Below are 26,255 nucleotides of genomic sequence, written 5' to 3'. Positions count from 1 at the left end.
CAGTCTAAATTACAAAATTTACATTTTCGGTCTGCGACAGAGACATTTCAGTACCTGCCAATTTCAATTTCTAGTTTATGTGAACTGATGCGGAAGTGAAACATTTAAGAATATCGGGATTTACTATGGTAGAAAAATATTTTCACTTGAAAAGCTTCTTTTGAATAATCCATATGTTCGTAACTTGCCCTTTTCATTTCTGACACATTGTGACAGATTATTTTGCCATGTATTAATAAATCTTTTCCTCAGTTCATTAAACACTTTTGATTGAGATATTATCACGGGATATTCATAGTTGTATTAGCAAAACATAAGCACGGCTCAACCAATAATTCTTTTTGCTATTATTCAATATCTTATTTTCTTTGCTATTGTTCAATATCTTATTTTCTGGAAGTGCATTCTCAAGTAAAGCATCATCTGATTTATAAATGGGTTGTAAATCTTAAATAGTATTGGATATAATTTCAATCTATAATGGATATCTGCCTAATTCACGCATATACTGAAATATGACTGAAATCTATCGAAGAATATCGAACGATCTTTAGTCAAAACATTCCACTTGGGCATTTGAACTTCTGTTACATTTTATAGTACCCGGTATACTGGAAGAAATTTGTATTCACATCTGACTCCCTCCCTTTAAATCATCAAAATCACGGCCGTACGCACCCACCCACAAAGTAGTAACAATTTTGTTAACCATACGAGTGATACTACAGGAGGCGGGAGATGTGGCATGGGGGCCTTCGACTGCAACGTAAATGGCAACGGAGGTTTCTGTAGCGGTCTCTTCACATGTACGTGCACAAATGGTTATACGGGATCGTTCTGTGAAACAGGTTAGTCAGCTTTAATTTCAACATATTTCACCCAGGACGTTTAACATAGATAAGCGACTACTTTCAGCATTGGAAGCCACAGGGGCTAAGCCCGTTTTGGGCCCGAACTCTGTGATACCATTTATGGTATCACAGAGTTCGGGCCCAAAATGGGCTTAGCCCCTGTGTTGGAAGCGAAATGTCATTCTCTACCCAGAGTTCCGTAAGCTACTCTCACTATACCTCGATCTGTCAACGGCTTTTAACAGAAATCTTGTAAAAGTTTCTAATATCTAACATTTATGTTTTGAACAAAATATTTAGTCATATTATGAAATGCTTTTGGTGCAATTAAATTGATGCTTACTGTAAATTGTTTTAAATCGCTGTTTTCTTATGCTAAATTTGGAGCTACTAAGTAATATTCGTATGAATATAGGGCATTTACGTGGTGGAGATTTAGATGTAAACATGGAATCAAAAGTAAGAAAGGCTGTAAAAATACGATAAAACGTGTAAAATAAGAGACAAACGTACAGCTTTAAATGGTAAAAATGTACTTAATAAAGTGCCAGGGCCTATGAAAAGAGTCTGATGTATCACCAAAACTTATAGAGGGAAAGGAAACAAGAATGACTGTTTATATCATGTGATTATATTGTCACGTGATTCCAAGCGTTGACAGAAGTGTAAGCGAAGGTTGCGTAACGCGCCCTCTGGTGAGAGAATAGCGAAATGCTAGATTCTTTCGGATATGACCATGAGAACGGAGGACCTGTATCACGGTAGGTTGATTGATTAATTGAGGTTTTACACCGTTTTGGCAATATTTCAGCCATATTACGGCGGTTAACTAACTGAATCATGTTTGGTTATGAGTGTTTCAGTTTCCCCGACGGTCCCCAGTGAGCTTACTCTTTTTCGAACATCAGGGAAATATGGAGCGCCAAATTAACATAAACTCAAATAATTGAAGATATCTTCAATTATTTGAAGATATCATCAATTCATTTGATGCGCGCAACAATTTAATTAAAGATCTCTTCAAATAATTAATGATATCTTCAATTCTGAATTATTGCGCGCATTAATTGAATTGATGAGAGCATTAATTCTTCAGCTGATTTGATGCGCGCTTTAATTGAATTAATGATCTCTTCAAATGAATTAATGATATCAACAATTGAATTGATGCGCGCTACAATTCAATTGAAGAGAGCAATAATTGATATAATGCGCACATTAAATCAATTGATGAGAGCAATAATTGAATTGATGCGCGCATTAATTCATTTGATGAGAGCAATAATTGATTTAATGCGCGCATTAATTCAATTATTGTTCTTTTCAATTGAATTAATGATATCTTTAATTAATTTGAAGAGAGCAATAATTCTTTTAGAGAGAGCAACTATATAGTTAAAGATATCTTCAATTCAACATATCCACAATTGAATTAATGATATATTTAATTGAATTGTTGCTCTCTTTAAAAAAAATTGATGCGCGCATTAATTCCTTATACAAAAGCATTGTAAATGATTTAAAGATATCTTCAATTGAATTAAAGAGATCATCAAATTATTTAAACCGAGCTCTAAATTAATTATTGCGAGCAATATATCTACTAAATTGATGCTCTCATCAAATGAATTGAAGAGAGCAATAATTGAATTAATGCGCGCATTAAATCAATTTTTGCTCTCATTAATTCAATTGATGCGCGCATTAACTCAATTGATGAGAGCAATAATTGAAATGAAGCGCGCATTAATTCATTTGATGAGAGCAATAATTGATTTAATGCGCGCATTAATTCAATTAAAGAGAGCAATAATTGAATTGATGATATCTTCAAATAATTGAAGATATCTTCAATTATTTGAGTTTATGTTAATTTGGCGCCCCATAGGGAAACGATCTTTTGCGTGCCAAGGGGGTTGTGATCCTTGACACGGGGCACCCTTTAACGTCCCATCCGACGGACATAAAAGTTAAAAATACATAAACAGGTTTTTAAAAAAATCATGTACATAAACAGTTGTATATAAAAGTTTTCAAATTTTTCTGTAAAAGTCGCATTCTTGTAAATATTGAATAATATAGGCGTTGGCACGATAAAGAACTCTTACTGCTGCGCGACCGTAAACGCCTTACATGTGTCAACATTCGTGGCACTTCATTTAAAAGCTGGTGAAGTCTCTATAACAGTGAAAAATTCTCGAATAGGACGTAAAACAGTAAACAAACATTATTATATATCGTTATAAATTATCCATTGGATAATGTGAATTATTATGTACTATTAAGTACTATCATGACCCTTAAAGTGGATCAACGGTAGGATTTTGTAGTTTCCCCCCATTACTATGCATTCTCCATGTACCTATGTATAGACCTGGTGCGATAGAACAACCCAATATCCGCGTTTCAACCCAAATCAATGCTTCTTGTATCACAGAAAGACTTGACATCTGCTCATGAGTATTCATTTATTTACGTCTATTTTTGTAACTGAAGTCGAATCCATACTTTATTTGAGCATATGTGCCATTTTACAAAAATCTTGTAAAACCCTCGATACGTTGTGAGAGCAGGAACGACAACTCTGGGAAGATATTAATCCGTCGTCTGTAAACTTTTTATATTTTCGACTTCCTCTCCAGAACAGGGCCATTTTCAACCAAACTTTGCACAAATCATCTTGTTCAAATGAAGGGCCGTGTCCCCTTCAAAGGGGAGAACAATCACAAAAATGCAAAAATAGGGTGGAGTCATTTAAAAATCTTCTGATGAAATACACTGGATCAGAAGAGCCATAATTTACATGAAAGCTTTTTTTATATAGTGCAGATTTACGATTGTCAAAATAATGACCCTCGGGGGTAGGATGGGGTCACATTAGGGGATCAAAGTTTTACATACAAATATATGGAGAAAATCTTTAAAGATATTCTTCTCCAGAACCACTAGGCTTAGAAAGTACAAATTTACATGAAAGCTTCCTGACATGGTGCAGATTCAAGTTCGTTAAAATCATGCCCCCCCCCCCTCCGGGGGGGGGGGGGGGTAGGGCCATAATAGGGGATCAAAGTTTTACATACAAATCTATAAGGAAAATCGTTAAATATGGGCTAAGGTGACCCAGGTGAACGATGTGGACCATTTTTATTGTTACCTTGGTGCTAATGAAAGAAATGACATTCTCGGATAGTTTGACCTTGATGTCACACTTGCATCAAAACCTTTATCTTATTTACGAAATTCGAAATGTGGACAAAGAAATGGACTATAGATAAAAATAGTATGTCCCGATCTGGAATCTGGGAGATAATTAATTTCAGAATTTGATGTCTGCTCTTATTAAAGGTGACCTTACACTTTAAAAGGTCCAATAAAATTCAATTTAGATCTTTCAGACTAACAGTATATTCCTGCGAGGAGCAGGTAAGAAGCAGAATGGTATGATGAAGTAACATATTGTCAATCAGTTCAGCGGCGACGAGAATTCACACTTTTGTGTATATTAGAAAATAATTGTTGACCAGGATGGCAGGCAGCAAAATCTAATCTTCGCATCGGGGACTCACATAATTATATGTACGAGAAATGAACTTTCACTTTCTGTTCAAGCAAAACATCTCCACACGCTGTGTTTGTTCACTGTTCAGAATGGTTATGGGGGTCGTTTATATGAAGTCTTTTCGTCAAAACTTATTTGATCTCAGATTGGAAGTATTTGCAATTAGTCTTACATAAGCTAAACCTTGACAAATAAATTACTGGTGAATAAACAATATATGAACAAAACGCTACAAACGAATAGGGTACAAAAATACTATCAATTCAGAAACTGCACATACGTCACAGTGATCTCAGTAAATGAGAAAGAATATCACTGATACCAAAGATATAATCAAATACCAACTGTTAGGCCGTTTTATACCTACTGAATTACTGATTTTGATTACGGATTACTTTGTTTACATGATCAAAATATAGTGTTCACGGCGTGTGAACAGTTAACAGGGGGTGCTTACTCCTCCTAGATACCCGATCCCACCTTTGATGTATCCAGAGGTCCGTGTTTGCTTTATTCTCAATTTTGTATTTTTTATAGGAGCTATTAATCAGTATTCACTGTTTATTGTCTTCATCTTTTTCATTAGGTTTGTACTTTAGAATCACGTCATTTTATTACAGCTCCAACAAGTGCCATTACAGCTCCAGCAGGTCCCACCACAACCTCCACTACCAACGTCAACAACGTTATAAACGTCAATAATCCTGTCAACGTCAACAGCGCTAATGCTAACGTCAACACCGCTAATGATGCTAATAACGCCAAGGTCATACTGCTGGTTACCCTCGGGACATTTCTAATCTATATTTCTACTTTGAGAGGATGAAGACCGATTTTTTTTAGTCACGTACACCAAGAGCACGTTTACGACTGACTGTGCAGCTCAATGCATTTCTTCAATCTAATAATTGTCATATTTTCCAAGAGACGATATCTGTAGACTTAATTGTTACGGAATGATAGCCTTTAGATATTGCGTGTAGAAAAAAAGGACGAAGTGTGATAAGAATCACACATATACAAATGTAGTAAATCAATAAAATTCTTGAAAACTACGAGATTTCACAGGATGCACAAACAAAAGATCGATGGGCGATATTGTTCACATGCACAGTTTGCTTTCCCCCATCATTTTTAGATAAAATGTATATCATATATCTAATATTCTCACACTGGTTATTCAAATGGATAAAAACACATCTGACATTTACGTTGTCTTTGGTGATCAGGTCTTCCAACAGTCTGTTGGAATTCCTATTGTCACGAATTGTGCTCCATTATTAGCTGACAGGTTTTCGTATTCCTATGAGGTAAAATTTATTCAAAAGCTTCTATATGAAAAGAAATATTCTCTTGCTGTGGCCTTCAACTTGACATTTAGATATATTGACGATGTTTCATCTATTAACAGTACTCATTTTCATTCATATATCGATTTGATATATCTCAGTGACCTTGAAATAAAAGACGCCACATGTTCCTCCATATTTGGATATTTCATTGAACATAGATGCCAATGGCAAACTAATAATGACTTCAGATTCTTCATATTTGTGATGACCGGTCGTGGTAGCTCAGTGGTAGTGTTCGCTTCGTAGCCAGGAGGTCGTGACCCGCTCGTACCATGGCAGTGTCAAACCCAAGACGTACACATGGGTAGTGATTGCTCCTTCGCCAAACGTTCGGCATTTATAAGCGAGAATCATGGGTCTTTCGGATAAGGCCTTAAAAACGAAGTTCCTGTGTCGCAGCAGGCATTGGCATATGGCAAGCCCCTTTACTACTTATTTGTAAAATAAGATATCTCTTCAAATAAGAGAGATATCTCTTTATACTAGAGAGGTATCTCTACTGGTTGTAGAGATATCTCTGTAAATTAGATATTTTTTTAACTAAAAAAGATATCTCTTTAAACAAAAGATATCTCTCTATGCTAGGGAGATATTTCTTTCTCTTTGAGAGATATCCCTCAGTGTAGAGATATCTCTCTATCAGGGTAAAAAGAAACATTTCTTAAAGTTAGAGAAATATCTATTTAAATTTTCAAAAAGAGATACATGTATCTCTTTAACTTAAAGATATATCTCTTTAAATTAAACATATTTTCCCCCTGGTGATTATAATGACTTCTCCCTGTTGTATCGCCACTAATGAGATGTAACCCTATCTTTTAACAAATCAAAATGCTTCTAGTGTGAAAATGGCAGTAGAGGTTGAAGAGGTGGTTGAGTAACACTATCAAGTCGTGGAGAGGTTGATTCAATCCAGTCTAGCTCACATTTCTGGCCCAGTGGTTCTTGAGAAGAAATTTTTCAAAAGATTTTCCCTATATATTTTGCATGTTAAACTTTGATCCCCTATTGTGGTCCCATCCTACCCCTGGGGTCATGATTTTAACAAACTTGAATTTGCACCATGTCAGGAAGATTTCATGTAAATTTCAGCTTTTCTGGCCCAGTGGTTCTTGAGAAGACTTTTAAATGACCCCACCTATTTTTGCATTTTTGTGATTATCTCTCCTTTGAAGGGGGTACCGCCCTTCATTTGAACAAGCTTGAAAGCTCTTCACCAAAAAATGCTTTGTGCCAAGTTTGGTTGAAATTGGCACAGTAGTTCTGGAGAAGAAGTCGAAAATGGAAAAAGTTTACTGACAGATGACGGACAACAGGTGATCAGAAAAGCTCACTTGAGCTTTCAGCTCAGGTGAGCTAAAAAGCTCAAATGAGACCTAAAACAATACACCAACATTATCTAATCATTTATTAACTACTGAGATTATATATGTCAGCATGCAATGAAATCATACATGTATGTAGATAAATGGGATAGTGTCACAAGAGATTACATGCAACATATTCAACAAAGGGAGCAGAGGAAAATGGACATAAACTCATTGATAATTTATAATTATAACCATAACTATCACCAATTTAGTGCACTATATAAATTTTATGACAATTCATTAAAAAGAATAATGTTCAGACATTAAATACACTGAGATTAGAATGACAAGGGAAAACACGACACAGTGTAAAAATAAACAAGAGGCCCACAGGCCTTATCAGTCACCCGAGTTAAAAGTATCACTTACCCCGCAGGCTACGAAATCTATAATAATTTTCCTGTTCTGCATATGTAATCTAAATTCTAATATTCTCCAGCAGTATAAAACAAGATTTGCTCTTAAAATATAAATGCCCCCAAGTGCCCATACTGATGAAGGACTTTACATAGTATTTTAATATATGTTATATTAACACTATATGACTATTTTGGACCTGCCCTAGAGTCAGGTTGCAAAATTCACAATTTGGTACACCCCTATCTGCTTTTCCTAAATTAATGCATTTAGTTTTTATACAGTATCAGCAAAATTAAAGAAGTCTTTCAAATGACAAAGACAATAATAACCATGTTGATTTGGTTCCACCCTGGAACAAAAATTCATACCCATGAGATATGACATTTACAATTTTGTTAAACTAAGACTACCTAGACCTGGTCCTTCTAAATATCGGATTTTAATTTTATTTCATTTCAATTTAGTATCAATAGCAATAAAGATGTTATTTCAAAAGATGAAGATGTTATTTCTAAATGTTTTATACATTAACATTATATACCAAATTTGGTCCCACCTTTGAGTCAAAACCCTTAACTTACCCTGGCAATCATGAAATTTACAATTTTGGTAGAGGCCTTCCTGCTCTACATGGCTATGAATTTAGTTTTTCTTGCCAATGTATGGTTGTAAAGAAGATTTTTGAAAATTGGTAAATTTTTGGATATTTGTCCTGCCTCTAATATACTGATGGCACAGGAGTCCTGAAATTTACAATTTATGCCCCCTGTCCCAAAAATGCTTCATAAACCAAATTTGAAAAGAATTTGAGAAGTTAAAAATGTTCACTTGTTAATAGACAATGCACAACGATGGCCACAGACCGATAGCAATAGTTCACGTGAGTGACTCAGGTGACTTAAAAAGAAATAGATAAAATATGACATACAACTATGTGTATTAATTGCATTATTGAACACTATGAACACTAATAATATACATTTTCATTTCATTAGCTCCTATTAAGCACCAAAATATAGACTGGCAAACTTGTCTGACATGTATTTAAACACAATTCTAAATCCCATTGTATTGTACACAAATTTGACACGTTTTGTAATGTATGTAACACAAATATGACAAGTGTATGGAATTATAACAAAAATCTGAAACATCATAACACAAATTTGGCATGTATCTTATAATACAAATTTGGCATGTATCTTATAATACAAATCTGACATGTACATAATACAAATCTGACATGTACATAATACAAATCTGACATGTATCACAATACAAATCTGACATGTATCACAATACAAATCTGACATGTATCATAATACAAATCTGACATGTATCATATAACAATAAATGAATTTCACAGGAAATCTAACTTAATGGCCTACAACACTAACAGGTGTACAGTGGTCCCAAATCCACAGTTTATCATTAAAGAACAAATGTCTATGTTAGTTTGTATTATGTTGTATATGAAGATGAAAGCATATGGAAAATCCTGCATAATCAGTTTAAAATTGCCAACACCAACCAAAAAATTGTTTTCCCAGGGTGGCAACTCTATAAAGCTGATTAAGCAGAATTTTCTCCATTCTTCTTCACACCCTCGTAATACAGACAACCTAAATTTATTTGGCATATAATATGATTTACTGGAAATCTTGTAATTGCAGCAATCTATGTATATATGTAACAGTATAAACATAATACATATACATGATATGAGATGATGATATCATTAAAATCTAGACACACTTTAAGATAATAAGCTGATGCTTGATATATAGCACATTTCAATTGTATACATATTGAATTGTATAATCAGTGGTTACGAGGACTTTGGGAGAAAGTAAAGAGAGATTTATGCTATCAAGGATAACCAATTTATTGTGGTTGGTATCATTCATTTTAATTTCCACATTTATGGTGTGTTTTAATGTAATAATAAAAAGTGGCATGTACAACCTAAATGTTTTATTTCTTATATCATTCAACCTGTCTTGTTTTATAAGTATACAATGCATATGTTTTTATGTCATATTTACGGGCGAGTTCTTTCATTGAGAAATAGATACAATGTAACAGGATAGGCTGAGTATCACTGACAAAACACCGGTACTGGAAAGTGAAGGTCTGTGTCCTGACCCTGACATAAATAAAGCATTCTGAATGGAGGCATTTGTCAGTATGTAACCACATGTCTACATCAATAATGTGAATGACTTAAATTGTCTACTCTATATATTACTACAGTATATTAAGTAGAAGATCACTACACTTGTAAAATAGAATAAACAAAGAATACAAATAAATAAAAGCTGGAATACACACAATAAATGAAAGAAAAGGTTGGCACTTATAAAGAGACAATCTACCAATTGTGGATGGAGAAAATAAAATAATATATCTAACATCCTCGCGGATCTAAATCATTAATGTATGTATATGTGACTAATACCCAAACAATGACCAGACTGATTGTATAAAACCCTCATTACAAAGGATATGGATAGTGCATAAAACAACAAAATGAAGTTCGCTGACCAGCCCTACTGCCCTGCTTCTTGATAATGGTGGAGGCCAAAGAGTTTACCATTGTACCTCTGACGCATTGGAGTATTTGTTGATACATATGGACGAAATATAAATGATGAATATCAGTTCAGTTTCTAAATTTTTGTCTGTAATAATGACTGTGAATAGTAACTACAATGTCTGATTTAATTAAAGGGACTGATTCACAACCCCCCCCCCCACCTCCCAAAGTTTGTTTTTCATTTTAAATGATCAAAATCTACTACTGTCTGGTGCATTTAAAAGGTTGCATAAAAATTAAGGTTATATACATTATGACAAGCTCATTAATATAGAGAGATTTTCTTTGTTACATGTAAACAAATATTGAGGAATATTTTGTTTACAAAGTTTTGAAAATGTATGGTTATCGATCTAAGTTTATGAAGTATATCAAATTTCAAGTATTCTTTAGGTAAAATGTGCCATTTAAAAGTTAAAATTAGGATGCTTTAAATTACAAAAGTAACATTTCATTAGTTTGTAAGCATAAACAACTTTAAAGGAGTTATATTTTCAAAGTTTCATATTGAAACTGAAAAAAAAATTTCTTCATCAAAAACCGTGAACCAGTCCTTTTAAAGGCCTCCCTCATTGGTTTGTTAGTATAGCACTGGAATGCATTGGTACAATATGCTTAATCACAATCAATTCCATCAATCACTGGGTAAAATAATTAAACTGCATTTCTGCTGTTGTCATAAAGATGAACAGTCCATGCATTTGGAATAAAATAATGATAAAAAAAATGTCTGTAACCCTTCCACTCAGTATGGAATAAAATTACAAAATTAATAAAACTGAAGTTGAGAGGGTAGGTACTTGTAGATGTAGATATAACATATATGCATGTAGATATGTTTACCAATGACCAAAACAATACTGGAAAATAAAATTGGATCTTCCCATAAAAATGTGATAAAAATGGATTTCCTTTTTTTTTGTGTGTGTGAAGTGCACTGGATTTCATAAATACCAAGAAAAAAGAAAGGGCAAAATTCCCAGCCACTGTAAACACCGGATTTCATTAACATTAAAAATAGGCAAACTTCCCAGCTGCTGAAAAGTTTAACATGTAGTTGGAACAAGACAAAATTGGCTTTAAAAACAAGTGATCATCTACAAAGTCGATCCAGTATCACAACTATGAGTAAAAATACCTTCTTACATAAAAGATAACCACAACATTTAACTTGCAGCTGAAAAATTAATATAGATTCCTAAATATACGTGAGGAATTTATCATTGCGTAATTTCGCAAGAAGCATCACTCACAAAATAAAATTACCTGCTCTTATTATTGTATTGCTAAAATACACGTAAAAAGTTAGGATCAACAGACCACTTGCAAATTCATGTTCTTGCAATTTGACGTCTATGAGTCATTTTGTACTCGTGTAAAATCAGGGATCTACAGTAAACAACATGATATCAGCTGGGATATAAATCATCAGTGCTCCCATATAAAGATGGTAGACCGATACAATCCAAAGGTGAGCACTATAACAGTTCATTCTGGACATCCCTCAGCAATGTGTTTCTTACAATTCTACTTTGTATAACTTTAAATCTATACATAACAACAGAAATTCTTGGACACTAATGGATTGCATTAAATTATTTGTTACTGGTGTCAGTTAATTTATTCTTACATCTAATGAAGAGTATCACTATGGTATGTGACACATACCTTGAATAGTGTATTGCACCATGACTTTAGGATCCTAAATGAATAAATCCAACCAACAAGCTGAATTGCATACCACAGTGGTAATCAGGTAAAGCATACCATAGTGGTAATCAGGTAAAGCAAACCATAGTGGTAATCAGGTAAAGCATACCATAGTGGTAATCAGGTAAAGCATACCATAGTGGTAATCAGGTAAAGCAAACCATAGTGGTAATCAAGTAAAGCAAACCATAGTGGTAATCAGGTAAAGCAAACTACATGTATTACCCTGTAATAAATTCATTGTAGTTTTAATTGTAAATTACTGAGTTTAGATGTTCCTTGCTCTTGGATCATGCAAGGTTGAGAGTTTACAAACGGAAGGACAGACAGATACAAGGTTCTTCATAATCATAGGTATATGAGATTAATTCAGTAAAATAAGCATTTTAAAACAGAACGTGTAAAACACAACATTTTTAGACTGAATTAGATCTTGACGTTAAAACAGGTGATATCTGGTGGTCCGGCATTAGTCTTAACACGAGAGGGTGAGACGACATTAACCTCAGTCGAACGCGAGGCGAGCCTTGAATTTACCGGCTGACTCTGGTGTGTTCTGATTGGCCACTGTCCTAATAGAAGTGGGAGTTACGTTGCCTGCAGCAACGTGTGATGAGTCATCAGATCTAACCGGGGTCATATCTGGCATCAGGCTATTCTCTCCCTAAAATTCATGTACCATCCCATCATTTTTCTTCACTGACATTTCAAGATATGATTTATAAAAGCAGTATCGTGCAACTCAAAACTTTATCTAATTCACAAGCCCTGTTTTAGAAAAAAATTTCAGACTAAGATTTAAAACGTTACATAGTTCTATAACTCATAAATGTAACTTTAGGAGACTATACTTAATTTTTCTTACAAACAATAAAATCACAATTCAAACAACGTAAAGAATAAAATAAATTGTAAAAGAAGATTTAGATCGTTAATATAGTCAAAAGTTCAGTTGTAAAATATGGCCCAAGATTCTTCAGAAGCAGTATAAATTACAAAATTGTATCTAGAAAATATTTAGTGCATGTATAAACTTTTATACAGAAAACATAATAGATGCTTATGATAAATGTTGGGGGTGGGTGGGGGTGTATAGCTAAACAATCTCAACACTTTTCCACTTGATATAGATATGTTAATTCTTACCACAGAACACTGGTTTTGACGACTCCACTCTTTAAATGCCTCCATGGCTTGATGAATACTCTGATCATCTCGTCTTTTGCAATAGAACCTGATCAGCTGTTCTGCAAACTTCTCAGGGAGCAAATCCGATACCTGACAATGAGTAGACGTTAAAATATATGTACGCCACTATCTATACTGTAAAATCAACTACAATTCCCTCAATTTGAGGACCCCCCCCCCCCTTTCTCAAATAATTGTGATTCTTGATTTTATGGTTGGTAGGTCGCTCACTCTCTCCTATGGAAGACTTGAATTAACACATATCAACAAAGTTAAGAGTCCTATGAAAATGAGTTTATACAAAAATTTCTGCTTGAGAAAAAATTTTGGTGCAGATGTACATGTACAGTTTGTAGACAGCTACAGCCACTGACCTCATCCTTTCTGAGTTTCTTTGCTTTTGTAGGATCCCTCTTGTTGTAAAAGCGAACATGATCAATCGGATTCTGGTCTTTCATTCCATAGTCCAAGTAAACCACCTGTAATTATGTACCGGTACCTGGTTACACTCGGACTGAACAGGGACTTATGTAATATCACAATATAATAAAATTTTATCGGCATTGAGCTCCTCTGTATAGGCGTATCAAAGATTTTCAAAAAATATTAAGCATACTTCTTACATGCAAAGCAAAATACAAAATAACAAACACACTGGGGATCAGGGTGATGCTTGAGGACTCCAGGGGTGTTACAGTAAACCTTTTTGCACTAACATTTCAATCTTTGTTTATCTTACCCTTATTTTTGCCAACACATATGAATCATAACAGTAATTAGTGAAGAAGCTGGGAGCTAGCAAATTCATGACTGAATGATCTCGGGGGGGAAAATTAATTTCAATTCAAATAAATTTTGACCTTTTTGCTCCTAAATACATGTACATAGAAAATTCATATAAAAATATATATATGCTATGTGACTTAATCTAAATAATCTAAACATTTTAAATTAATCCATTTTAAAAATGACCTAGACAATAAATTAACTTGTCTGTTTATCTTTGTAAAGGTACACTGTAATTGTGTCCCTGAAAATGAACTTGAATAGATTTTTATAAATAGCCATGTTTCCTTTGTATTGTACCAAGATCTGAGAACTGACACATCTCAAAGCAACAAATTTCTTATGTTCTTCTCAAAAATCAGTAATACAACTTAGGTATGAATGAAATGGGCACAAATGGTGATGAAATTCAACATTGCTACTAATACGGTAAAGTTGTTTTAAAAACTGCAAGCAAAATCTTTGTGGATTAGGGAGAATGTATTGTACAAATGGACATTATCTTATCCTAAATTCGTCTTACATAAAGTATTATTTCTTCTCTTTTGATATCACTCTTTTTCTCTTTCAAAATGTTCATTAGTTCATCTTTTATTTGGTCTTCTTGTTTCTGAAATAAAACAAACAATCACAACAAAGTTTGGTAGCATATTTTAAATAAACTTGCACCTGCCCAAGTATTCATTTGCTGGGAAATTGCTTTTATTCATGTCAAATATTTTTGGTTTACAAATTAGAAGCACCTCTGTTTATTGAATTACAATCAGATGTTAATTCACAAAATTCACAATTTTTATTTCCCTACCCCCAAAAGATGTTACAACACCAAAGCAAAAATTGTGATGGTTATGAAAATATACCCTTGAAAATAATAGAAGTTTTCAGTCAGTAAATTTGAATGATTCCAATATGAAATGAATGTTGTAAATAAATAAATTTGTTGAATATTTTATACGTTTTAGTCATAGTATTCTGGTTATGATGTTACATTAATGAAAAAGAAAGCAGAAGTGAGCAAGTTCACATACTCCACGCTCCAACATTGCTTGACAATGCCTCATATAATGAATGGTAATGCTATGCATTACTGCAAGAACAGGACAGACAAGCTCGAAATTCTAAGTTCAATAGGGGAAAAAGTATTTAATCAGAATTTTCTGGGAATATGCACGTCTACACAGCGTATCCTCATTAACTACAAAGTTTCATGAAATTCTGTTGAGCGGTCTCAGAGAAGTTGCGCTGACAAGAACAGGACAGACGGGCTCGAAATTATAAGTTCAAAAGGGGCATAACTCCCAGAAAAATTATTGAATGAGAATTTCCTGGGAATATACACATCTACACTGTGTGTCCTTATTAACTAAAGAGTTTCACGAGATTCTGTTGAGCGGTCTCAGAGGAGTTGCGCTGACAAGAACAGGATAGGTGGGCTCGAAATTCAAAGTTCAAAAGGGGCATAACTCCTGGAAAAATTATTGAATAAAAATTTCTTGGGAATATGCACATCTACACAGTGTGTCCTTATTAACTACAAAATTTCATGGAATTCTGTTGAGCGGTCTCAGAGGACTTAATTGCGCTGACAGAAATATGGAACTGACGGACGGGTCAAAAACATTATACCCTTCGCAACTTCGTTGTGTGGGGTATAATCATTTCACTGAATTCTCCATATGTGTTCATAATAAATATTATGTTAATTTTCCGATTAAATGGTTTTCAAAATTAAAGATGCACATCATATCACCACTACTAATTTAAATTATCAACAACATTTGTATATTTTTATTTGTGTCTCTTTACACATCAAACTTCAAAACTGAGATGATGAAATTAATGCAGACTATATTAGACATTGAAATTTCTTTTGGCAAAAATTTCTATTTTTTTCCAAATATTTTGATGATAAAAAAAAACCCACTGTGAAAACAAAAAATGAACAAAACACAAGCAAAAAAAAAACCCCAACAAAAATCATATTTCTTAATCAAAAGAAGGCAACAGGTGATCTTATATTGACCTTTGCTACACAATTAACCTATAACTACATGCATCATTTTTGAATGGGTTCCTGCTGGTTCCCGGATTTCTAGGATTGTCTTGAATGCATTTCTGCCCATTCCCAGACTTCTGGTAATATGTACCTTCATAAGGTTCCTGCTAGTTCCCAGACTTCTGGTATTACCTTCATAGGATTCTTGCTAATTCCCATACTTTGGAATTACCTTCATAGGGTCCCTGCTAGTTCCCATACTTTGGGATTACCTTCATAGGGTCCCTGCCAGTTCCTAGACTTTGGGATTACACTGAATGGGTTCCTGCTACATGTAGCTCCAAAAGTTCTGAGATTACCTTATTATTGATAGTTTTCCCTTGAGGTGGGTGGGTCTCTCCTAAACATTTGTACAGCTCTCTCCTCTGAATATTCATTAGGATTTTCCGGGACTCCTCTAGATTGGGATCTGTCGACCACAGAATCTGCTGGAAGATGTCATCCGTCAGTTTCTGATACGCCTCCATGTCATCCACAGTCTGCGAGATCTTCAGCAACTCCCTAAATTGATACCAACCTCAAATGAACACTTCAGTTTATCACATTTTTGTCTCTTGGATTTAATATATTTATGAATTTGTGTTTGATGTAATGTGTAATTGAAATCTTCTTTCAATCTAAGATTGGATGCCTATTTTCAGTTTGTAGAACTTCAGGCCACATTTAAAAAAATGTTGGTTTGCCATAGCCCGAGGGTCATAAAAAATATTGGGTCGGTCGGTAGGGATTTTTTTTTTTTTTTGCTGAAAATATATTGAATATCAAAACTCTGTTTTTATATTTTGTGTTCTTTTGATGAATTAACCCTATAACAGTGAATTACTTGCAGAACTGTCAGAAACCTCTCTAAAAAGTGAAGTTTTAACTTCATGGACAGGAGTAGTCTGTGTATGGCTCATATATCATTTTGTTATTCTGATATGTTACTTGTTTTGTGGGTGTCTGTTTTTCCATGTCTTGAATATGTCCATTGTTTTTTTCAAATTGTCTAGTCTTGGTTGCCATGATTTTACTTTCAATGGCCAATGTAACATGCATGTATTATGCAACTGAAACTTGGTAGCATTGCTGTTGAACTAAAACATTATTCGTATAAACTCAACACAATTTCATGTTCAATGATGTTGGTCAAACGATTTCTGATACATTAAATCCGTGCTCCGCGGTACCTCAAATTACCGAAATGCCCATTAGAACTAACAAAAGTCCCCTTTGAATCAATTTTTTAAAGTTAAATTGAAAGATTAGGGATTGATTCAATGTGTAAAATATCGTCTCTGAAGAAAAAATAACAAAAATTGTTAATAAAAAAAGGGTCTTGTTTTGTTAGAATTTGTGTTAACCTAAGGAAGGTAACTCATGTTATTTTTCTTTCATTTAGAAGAATGTGTTCAACCATTATTTCCTAATCATTATATATATGTATACATTGCTTAAGTTGAATTAAATCAACATTCATATATATTTTTCAATTCAAACAAATATTGTATAGGGGAAAAAATCTCATGCTGCCCCTTGAGGGCCCTTGATTGGAAAATAAAAATGTTATGTATAAATTTTGCTAGAGTTATCTTTCTTTGAAACATCGTGAATGCGAGAAATGAACACAATTGAATTTCCTAAATTTACAATCACAAATTTAAAAACTTTTATCATAAAAGACTAAGATATATAAGCTTAATATGCATTAATGTATATAATTAGAGGGGAATTTCGATACTTTTAGGTGATATTTCGAAAACTAATTCCTGGGGGCATTTCGGTAAATTGCGGGCATTTCCGAATATTCGGGGTACCCTTTTACATTTTCATCGGACACAGTTGTTGTTTGTGTCCATAATCATCGAATAATGCCTCGTCGGATAGATAAAATTCTACCAATTCTACCAGTATGCCATGTGCCGAATCGATCATTTGAGCGCTTAAAATTGCGGCGATTTACCAAACGCCGCAAAGAACAAAGCTAAAAACAAAACGCATCTTCACAAGTCAAGAGCTATTGATTAGTTACCTCGTTACAAAATAAAAACAACACACAATGTTCTTGATGTTAAGAAAAGTACCCCACGAACACAATTGTTTACTTTCTGTTTTTGCTCTTTCCAAACTTGCATCATTGGATGATTTAATTTTAGCTTATTGCGTCATCCCCAGTCCCAAACCCATGTTTTGAATGGTGACTGATGCAAGCATGGTGTGAGGTAACGAATCAATAACCGTTGACTTGTGAAGATGAACCAAACGCGGATAGGAACTTGAAAGAAAAACAGAAGTCGGAAAATCAAGTGAAAAAAAAAACATGGCAGAAATTATGTCATTAAAAACTTTCCAGTCGGGGGGTTAAAAATGGGTCGGTCGTGCGATGGCAAACAAACTCCTTTTTAATTATGGCCTCATGCAAAGTGACTATTTTGTGTGAAATATCTATTTATTTTGTGAGAAATATCTATTTATCTATCTTGTGTGAAATATTGTGAGAAATATCTATTTATCTATCACCATAAACAGGATACCCATTTTTTCCAGGAATTCTAAAGACTTCATCAGCCTTCAACAATGCTTCTGTTATCCTGAAGAGAAAAAATAAATCACCATTTCAAAAATATCCTGCATACAATATACAGTGTATATTTCTTCAAAATGATCATGCAATCCTTTTGTTAAACTTTAACTACAACAAAGTTGATGACATTATTAAGGTGGCTCACTACACCCTGAAATAGTTCTTAAATCAGTACGAATTGATTTAACCATAAAAGATATGATACATAATAAGTATATAAGTATGCCAAAAAGGCAGAAAGTATGCAAATTTGGATAAAAAACAGGATTTTCCAAAAAATTATTTCAACAAATATGAACAAAACTCTGGCGGATTTGAACTCGAGATCTGCGGTTCACCAGCCCAATGCTTTAACCACTGAGCTACGATGATGGACAAATAAATCCATTGATACAAATACTTCACAAAACATTTACATGTAGATCGCCATCTTGTGACATATAGTGTCATAAAGAGCATAAGCTTTAGTGTAGTGAGCTACCTTAATAAAGTGCACAGCTAGGGTACATGATTCATGCATGCTGTGATGCTATCACATACAACTATATTGTACATTGCAATAATTACTTTAACATACCCGGTACCTGTCTGTTCTCTACCAATAGACCGAGTTTGATAGCGCTAGGCCTTACAGTGTGCAAGATACGATCCAAACACAATCATATTATGTATCAGCCATGAAATTCCAAAGTAAGGCCACAGTGACCTACTTTTGGGTCACTACAGACTTCCATCACCTGTCCCCCACACCCCCAAGATGCATTAACTCACCAAGTCTAAAGGTCCTAGGCCTCACAGTGCTTAAGATATGATTTGAGAATGTATAGCAGTATTCCAAAGGAGAGCATGGTGATTTAATTTTAAGTCATAACAAACTTTTGCCCATAATGCATATGCATAGCTGACCAGGTTGAATAGTCCTAAGGCTCATTGCCTCCATCTGAGCATGATTTAGTGAGTCAAACAACTTGTGTGACCAAGGTCTAAAGAACAAGGTACGATTGTATACATAAAAAGGCCCCAAAATTTTCTCTTAATAAAATGTGTCTGGAAATAACCTTATCAGCGTTTTAAGAAAGTAAAATATATGCCAGGTATACTATGTCAACAAAATCAGAATGATATTCCTAATTGGATAGCATTATGACATCATGAATAAGACATTTCCCGCCTTTTTTCTCAAAATAAGCCTGAAAACTGTCAAATGTGATACAGATTATTGCTCAGGAAAAGATGTACGCATTTGTCGAGCAAAATGAAAATGATATATATTGTGTATTATTTTTATATGAAAAACATGCTTGAATATGAATTTGCTCGATGCATGTGCTGTATATTTCCTGAAAGGAAAACCACCTGAATTTGTGGATATTTTAATTGAAAATGGCATTTTTGCAATTTTATGCTTCAAGCTCTCGTCATATGACACAAATCATTTTGCTGATCAAATTGAGCGGATTTTGGGTTTGCTAATCTATTCCTTATTTGAATGCCAGGGTTTGAGCTCCAAGTGAAATCATTCATATTTTGGGCCAAATGACTTTAGAAACCGTACTTACTTCTTTCACATCCATCACTCTAAAATGCTAATAAATTTGACGGATTGCTAGGAGCCCTTTAATGACTACAATAAAAATAATATCTTCGAACCTGATTCGAATTGATTCCTCAAACCTGAATAGGATTCTAGGTAAAAATGAACATGTCCAAGCAGGTTGATACTGAGTACAATTTGTATGTCTGCTCTTGATTTAGTACATCTTGGGCATGTGGGTGGACTGGAAATTTGTACATAGGATAAAGACAACAAGAAGTAAATGCAACCGGATGCCATTATGAAAGTCTCCAAAACAAACACAAATTGAATACCTCTCAAAAAAGAAACTTGATTTAAGCATACTTTCTGCAAAATAAACTGAATCTGCACTATGTCAGGAAGCTTTCATGAAAATTTGTACTTTCCTAGCTCAGTGGTTCTTGAGAAGATTTTTAAAGATTTTTTATATATATTTGTATGTAAAACTTCGATTCCCTATTATGGCCCCATCCTACCCCTGGGGGTCATGATTTTAACAAATTTAAATCTGCACTGCATGTCAGAAAGCTTTCATGTAAATTTCAGCTCTTCTGGTTCAGTGGTTTTTGAGAAGATTTTTAAATGACCCCATCCTATTTTTTTTTATTTTTGTGATTATCTCCCCTTTGAAGGGGGCATGACCCTTCATTTGAACAAATTTGAAAGCCCTTCACCCATGGATGCTTTAGGTCAAGTTTGGTTGAAATTGGCCCAGTGAAAACTTTAATAAAAGGAAGAAGAACTGAGGAAACACAACAAGTCTCCAAAATTTGTTTGGGAGACTTGACTAATGATATTTATTATATTATACATGTAGAATTCACTTACATTGTCTCTATGATATTCCCCACATTGTGTTGGTATGCTCGACTGTGTAAAGTTTTTCTTGTATGAAACATGTCATACAAATTCAATACCTCCTATATAAATATAGAAAATATCTTGAATATATCATTTTGACCGGTATACATATTAATCACAAAACAATGCAGCAGCATTCATCATTATCCTGAAGCAAGCAGTAGACAAGAGGCCCTGGAGCCACTACAATCGCTCGAGTCACACAGGAACAGAGATTGATATGAAGGTGTAAATTCTCAAGTCTCTAACGTGGATATCGTCTGCCTACATGGTAGTGGAATGAAGATTCTACACAAAATCAGGGCATTTCATACTTATCATTGCAGTTCAAATTGAATTTAAAATTTAAACATGAGGCCAATGGGCCATATCGCTCACCTGAGTCACCTTGGTCCATGCATATTTCAAGATTTTCCCTAAATATTCGCATGTAAAATTTTCATCCCTATTGTGGCCCCAAAATACCCCTTGGAGTGGGGTGGGGTGGGGTGGGGTGGGGGCAATGATTTCTACAAATTTGAATCTGTACTTTGTCAGAAAACTTTCATGGAAATGTAAACTTTTCTGGCCCAGTGGTTCTTGAGAAGATTTTTAAAGATTTTCACTATGTATTTGTATGTAAAACTTTGATCCCCTATTGTGGCCCCACCCTACTCCCAGTGACTGTGATGTTAACAAATTTGAATCTACACTATGTCAGGAAGCTTTATGTACATCAGATGTAAATATAAACTTTTCTGGCCCAGTGATTCATGAGAAGATTTTAAAAGATTTTCCCTATATATTTGTATGTAAAACTTTGATCCCCTATTGTGGCCTCAACCTACCCCCGGGGACAATGGTTTTTAATAAACTTGAATCTGTATTAGATAAGGAAGCTCTCATATAAATATAAACTTTTCTGGCCCAGTGGTTCTTGAAAAGAAGATTTTAAAAGATTTTCCCTATATATTTGTATGTAAAACTTCAATCCCCTATTGTGACCCCATCCTACTGCCGGGGGCCATGATTTTAACAAACTTGAGATTTTCCCTGCATATTCCCATCTAAACCTTTGACCCCCTATTGAGGCCCCACCCTACCCTCGGGGCCATGTCAGGAAGCTTTCAAGTAAATATAAACTTTTCTGGTCCAGTGGGTCTTGAGAAGATTTTAAAAGATGTTCCCTATACATTTGTATATAAAACTTATTGTGGCTCCATCCTACCCCCTGGGGCCATGATTTTAACAAACTTGAATCTGCACTGCGTCAGAAAGCTTTCATATGAATTTCAGCTCTTCTGGCCCAGTGATTCTTGAGAAGAAGATTTTTAAATGACCCCACCCTAATTTTGCATTTTTGTGACCATCTCCCCTTTGAAGGGGGCATGGCCCTTCATTTGAACGAAATTAAATCCCCTTCAACCAAGGATGCTTTGTGCCAAGTTTGGTTGAAATAGGCCCAGTGGTTCTAGAGAAAAAGATGAAAATGTGAAAAGTTTACGACGACGCTAATGACAATCAGCGGACAATGAACAAACGATCAGAAAAGCTCACTTGAGCCTTCGGTTCAAATAAACAAATAAATAACAACAGGTCAATGGACGACGGATAACAATAGGTCAATGGATGACAGATTACAACAGGTCAACCGATGACGGATAACAGGTCAATGGATGATGGGTAACAATAAGTGAACGGATGATGGATAACAACAAGACAATGGATGATGGATAACAACAGGTCAATGGATGACAGATAACAATAGGTCAATAGATGATGGATAACAATAGGTCAATGGATGACGGATAACAACAGGTCAATGGACATCAGATAACAACAGGTCAATGGATAATGAATAACAATAGGTCAATGGATGACAGATAGCAACAGTTTATGATTGACTCAGGTGAGCTAGAAAGTCGGCATTAAACAGACATTGATATTTCCATATGATGACCCTGGTAGAGAATAAAGATGATACAATTTACACCTTGATTATTTGTTTTTATAGTAATAAGGACTGCATGCAAGCCAAGGTGTTTTAAACATTAGTACTTGTACCAGGTTGTTTTAATGGAGTATGTTTTTCACACCTTGAAGTATTTAACTGCTCAACTGAATGTTTCATTAGGTGTGTCTGAAAATTTCACACACAAAAATGTAATAGAGCCCTTTCATCCTGGCAAGATTTTTTTCTTAGTTTTGAATTATTGAAACTATGTATGACTTGAAAATCCTAGGTCCATTTTTTCTGTTTACTGAATAAATAATACAATAAACACTTTAGGAAAATTCAGCATCTATTCAATGACAACTTTTCAAATTTAAAATCTTATAAACTTGTATGTGTTCCATTAATTTTTTTTTCTAATTTTTTATTATTGGTTCATAAAAATGATATTTCTTAAGAAAAGGAAAAAGGAAAAACAATGTCTCACCCGAGACTTGATCCGGGATCGCCAGGGCGAGAATAAAACAAACCTAGCAACCACACCGAGACTTGTCCGGGATCACCAGGGCAAGAATAAAACAAATCTACCACACTGCTATCACAGACCATATGCATTCAATGTTTTAAATAAGCACAAATAAAGAATGTAAGATGAAATAAATGCAATCAACAAGCAAATTTAATTAACAAGAGTAGTAACCAATACTGACAATATATTTGCTAAACATATGTTTATTATAAAGTATTGTTTTGCGTCAACAACCCCTTATTAAAATAATGCAAACAGAAAATTTGTAATAAGTGCGAATCCTTTGACAAAAGAAAACAAATTCGAAGAGTCATAAATTTCAAAATAAGCCAAAAATCTTCATTATGAAAGTTAATTTTTACGTTCACTTTTAAATTCAAGGGGAACAGGAATTTACTTGATTATATGTGAAAATTTTGCTATATCCGTGTTCATTATAGATGAATAATTTTTATATAGAATATATAAAGAATTTGCCTTGAAAATTGGTTTAACTTCGCTCCATTCGCTATATTCGAATTTCCTGTAAATGATTGTAAACTTCTTTTTGGTTCTAATGCTGGACAAAGTAGTGATAGTCCAAATTCTACCAAAAGTCAATAACACTGTGATAAAGCAGAAGCATTTAATGTCTGTCAGCCACAGGTTTACATTGTCCAAAAGTCAATAACACTGTGATAAAACAGAAGCATTTAATGTCTGTCAGCCACATGTTTACATTGCCCAGACGTTTGTTGTAGGCAGTAAAGGGAAAGATGTAAATATAATTCCAATGTTATTTATTACAATTGTTTTGATTGGACAAAACTAAAGCTGAACAAGAGTTTATATATCAACAAATCCGAAAACGCGATGTATTCATACACGCCTGAAAACAAATAACGTAGTGCGGGGAAAGTAATAAAATTTTTGCAATTGTTAATAAAGTGAATGAATTGGAATCATAAGAATCAAACATTCTTTTTGAAGAATTTATCGATGTGACTAAACTCCGGACATTTTACTCACAAACTTAACATAAAAGTGCTTCACACTTTTATTCAGTTTGTGAGTAAAATGTCCGGAGTTTACACATCGATAAATTCTTTAAAAAGAATGTTTAATCCTATAATAAATATGTTGAACTCTAACCTACAGTTAAACATCGAGTATAAATAAAATTGTTACATAAATCACCTGTAATTATGTAAATTTTAATATGAAAGAAGGATATTAAACAAATCCCATCTGCTTGAGAACACTTTGTACAAAATTATTTCATGATAATTTTGTGATTTTATTATTTTCCATCACTTAACAGTGTACAAATGTAATAACTCTTTTTTTAAAGAAATAAATCATGATGGTTAAACATGTACTTTACATTTAAATTTCAGGGCGCAAAGGTGGTTCTGGACTCTCTGATCCCCATCTACATCAGCGCATGAAACATGACTTTTTAAAGATGTTTGTAATTCCATAATTGTGCTTGCATTGTCAAGTACTTTGCAAATTTGAATTTGAAATGATAATTGTAAAACCAAACTTTTTTGCTGCAACATGAAATTTTGGATTTTTTTATTTTTTCTTTATTTTTTTTTTTAATACAAATCAGGTTAAAATAAGAGTTGATGGATCCATAAAACTAAAAATTCAAATTTCTCTTGCCTTAGAATACTTTGTGCCATGCTACATATTGTTATAGTGGTTCTGGAGAAGAAGTGTATAAAAAAAAAAAAAAAAAAAAAAAAAAAAAAAGTCGAAATTTATGATGATTACAAGAACGATGGACAACTTTTGATTTGAATTTTTTTTTTTTACCTAAATCAAGAAAAATTGAAGATGAAAAAATAACCTTGTCTCTGGAACATATTTGAAGTTTGTCGTCTTCGACCTTCAAAACTCGAGCATACTTCATATATCGAGCATGATCAAAGTTGTTTTTGATCCCCAACATGTGACAGTCCCGAGCAAAGTAATCCCATTTATCTACATCAATCCCATTTGTGTTGTTGGAAACAATCTAAAGAAAAAGAAAGACCTATAAGTCAATGTCATAATGAAATGATAGCCTATGACATCTACATGTATGCCATCTGATTCCTCCATTTCATTTATATCAGAAAAAAATAGAGCACATTGTCTGAATATTGTTTTCACTAAATTATGCACCAAACATCAGTTAGATATCTGTAACTTATCAATATACAACTTATAGATCCCTCCCTGCTGAATGGCCATAAGCGCCGAGCATAGGCCCAAATTTTGCAGCCCTTCACCGGCAGTGGTGACGTCTCCATACGAATGAAATATTCTCGAGAGGGATGTAAAACAATATACAATCAAGCAATATTGGGTCAAAATTGTTCATGATAATAAAGATTGAAAAAAAATGTTTCAAAAATCACAACAGCTGAACAACAGCAGGGCCAAGGTGATTCCAGTGAGCAATGTGGCCCATGAGCCTCTTGTTATATATTCAGATGTAAAACTTTGATCCCTATTGTGACTTTATCTAACCTTTAGGAGCTCTACAAATTGAACACCCTTGAGGATGCTTCACTATCAATGTGTCTAATAATGGCCATGTTGCTCTTGGAGAAAAATTTATAAAGGTGGTCCCACCCTATCCACAATGGTCATTATTTGAACTTGAATATGCATTACCTCAGGATACTTGCATATGAATATGACTTATTAAGGCCCCGTACTTGAGAAGAAGATTTAATTTAAAGATTTGTTCCTAGATATCCCCATGTAAAATTGATCTGCTATTCGGCTTCATGTTATCGTCATGTGGCAATAATTTGAACTATTCTGAATCTACATTTTTTAAAGAAACTTTCACATAAGTTTTATCTTTTCAAGCTCAGTGGTTTCTGTGAAGATTTTTAAAATATGTCACCATAATTTCACTATTTTTTAAAATTATCTCCCCTTTGAAAAGGGCATGACCTTTCACTTCTACAATTTCAAATCCCCTTTA

At 34.0% G+C, this 26,255-nt stretch overlaps 2 protein-coding genes across 4 annotated transcripts in view; one reads left to right on the top strand and one right to left on the bottom strand.

Annotated features, from left to right (window-relative positions):
- Positions 1 to 625: 625 nt before the first annotated feature.
- On the top strand, positions 626 to 5,341 carry LOC130051057 (uncharacterized). Its single transcript, XM_056152344.1, has 2 exons — positions 626 to 848; positions 5,031 to 5,341. Exons 1-2 carry the CDS (start codon positions 746 to 748, stop codon positions 5,234 to 5,236), a joined length of 309 nt encoding a protein of 102 aa, XP_056008319.1. The 5' UTR covers positions 626 to 745; the 3' UTR covers positions 5,237 to 5,341.
- A 1,815-nt stretch (positions 5,342 to 7,156) lies between these two features.
- LOC125652350 (deoxynucleoside triphosphate triphosphohydrolase SAMHD1-like) overlaps positions 7,157 to 26,255 on the bottom strand; it is a 69,073-nt gene continuing 49,974 nt past the window's right edge. For all 3 annotated transcript variants that reach the window (XM_048881505.2, XM_048881499.2, XM_048881512.2), the window contains exons 10-17: positions 25,125 to 25,292; positions 20,796 to 20,887; positions 18,342 to 18,398; positions 16,128 to 16,329; positions 14,296 to 14,382; positions 13,361 to 13,465; positions 12,945 to 13,076; positions 7,157 to 12,462 (exon numbers count right to left, since the gene is read on the bottom strand). In XM_048881505.2, the coding sequence (XP_048737462.2) occupies positions 12,304 to 12,462; positions 12,945 to 13,076; positions 13,361 to 13,465; positions 14,296 to 14,382; positions 16,128 to 16,329; positions 18,342 to 18,398; positions 20,796 to 20,887; positions 25,125 to 25,292 (1,002 nt within the window). In that variant the 3' untranslated portion in view covers positions 7,157 to 12,303. The remainder of the gene's footprint in view (positions 12,463 to 12,944; positions 13,077 to 13,360; positions 13,466 to 14,295; positions 14,383 to 16,127; positions 16,330 to 18,341; positions 18,399 to 20,795; positions 20,888 to 25,124; positions 25,293 to 26,255) is intronic.

Source organism: Ostrea edulis, chromosome 1, assembly GCF_947568905.1.
Source record: "Ostrea edulis chromosome 1, xbOstEdul1.1, whole genome shotgun sequence".
NCBI classification, from domain to species: Eukaryota; Metazoa; Mollusca; class Bivalvia; order Ostreida; family Ostreidae; genus Ostrea; species Ostrea edulis.
This window is presented reverse-complemented; position numbering and strand designations above follow the sequence as displayed.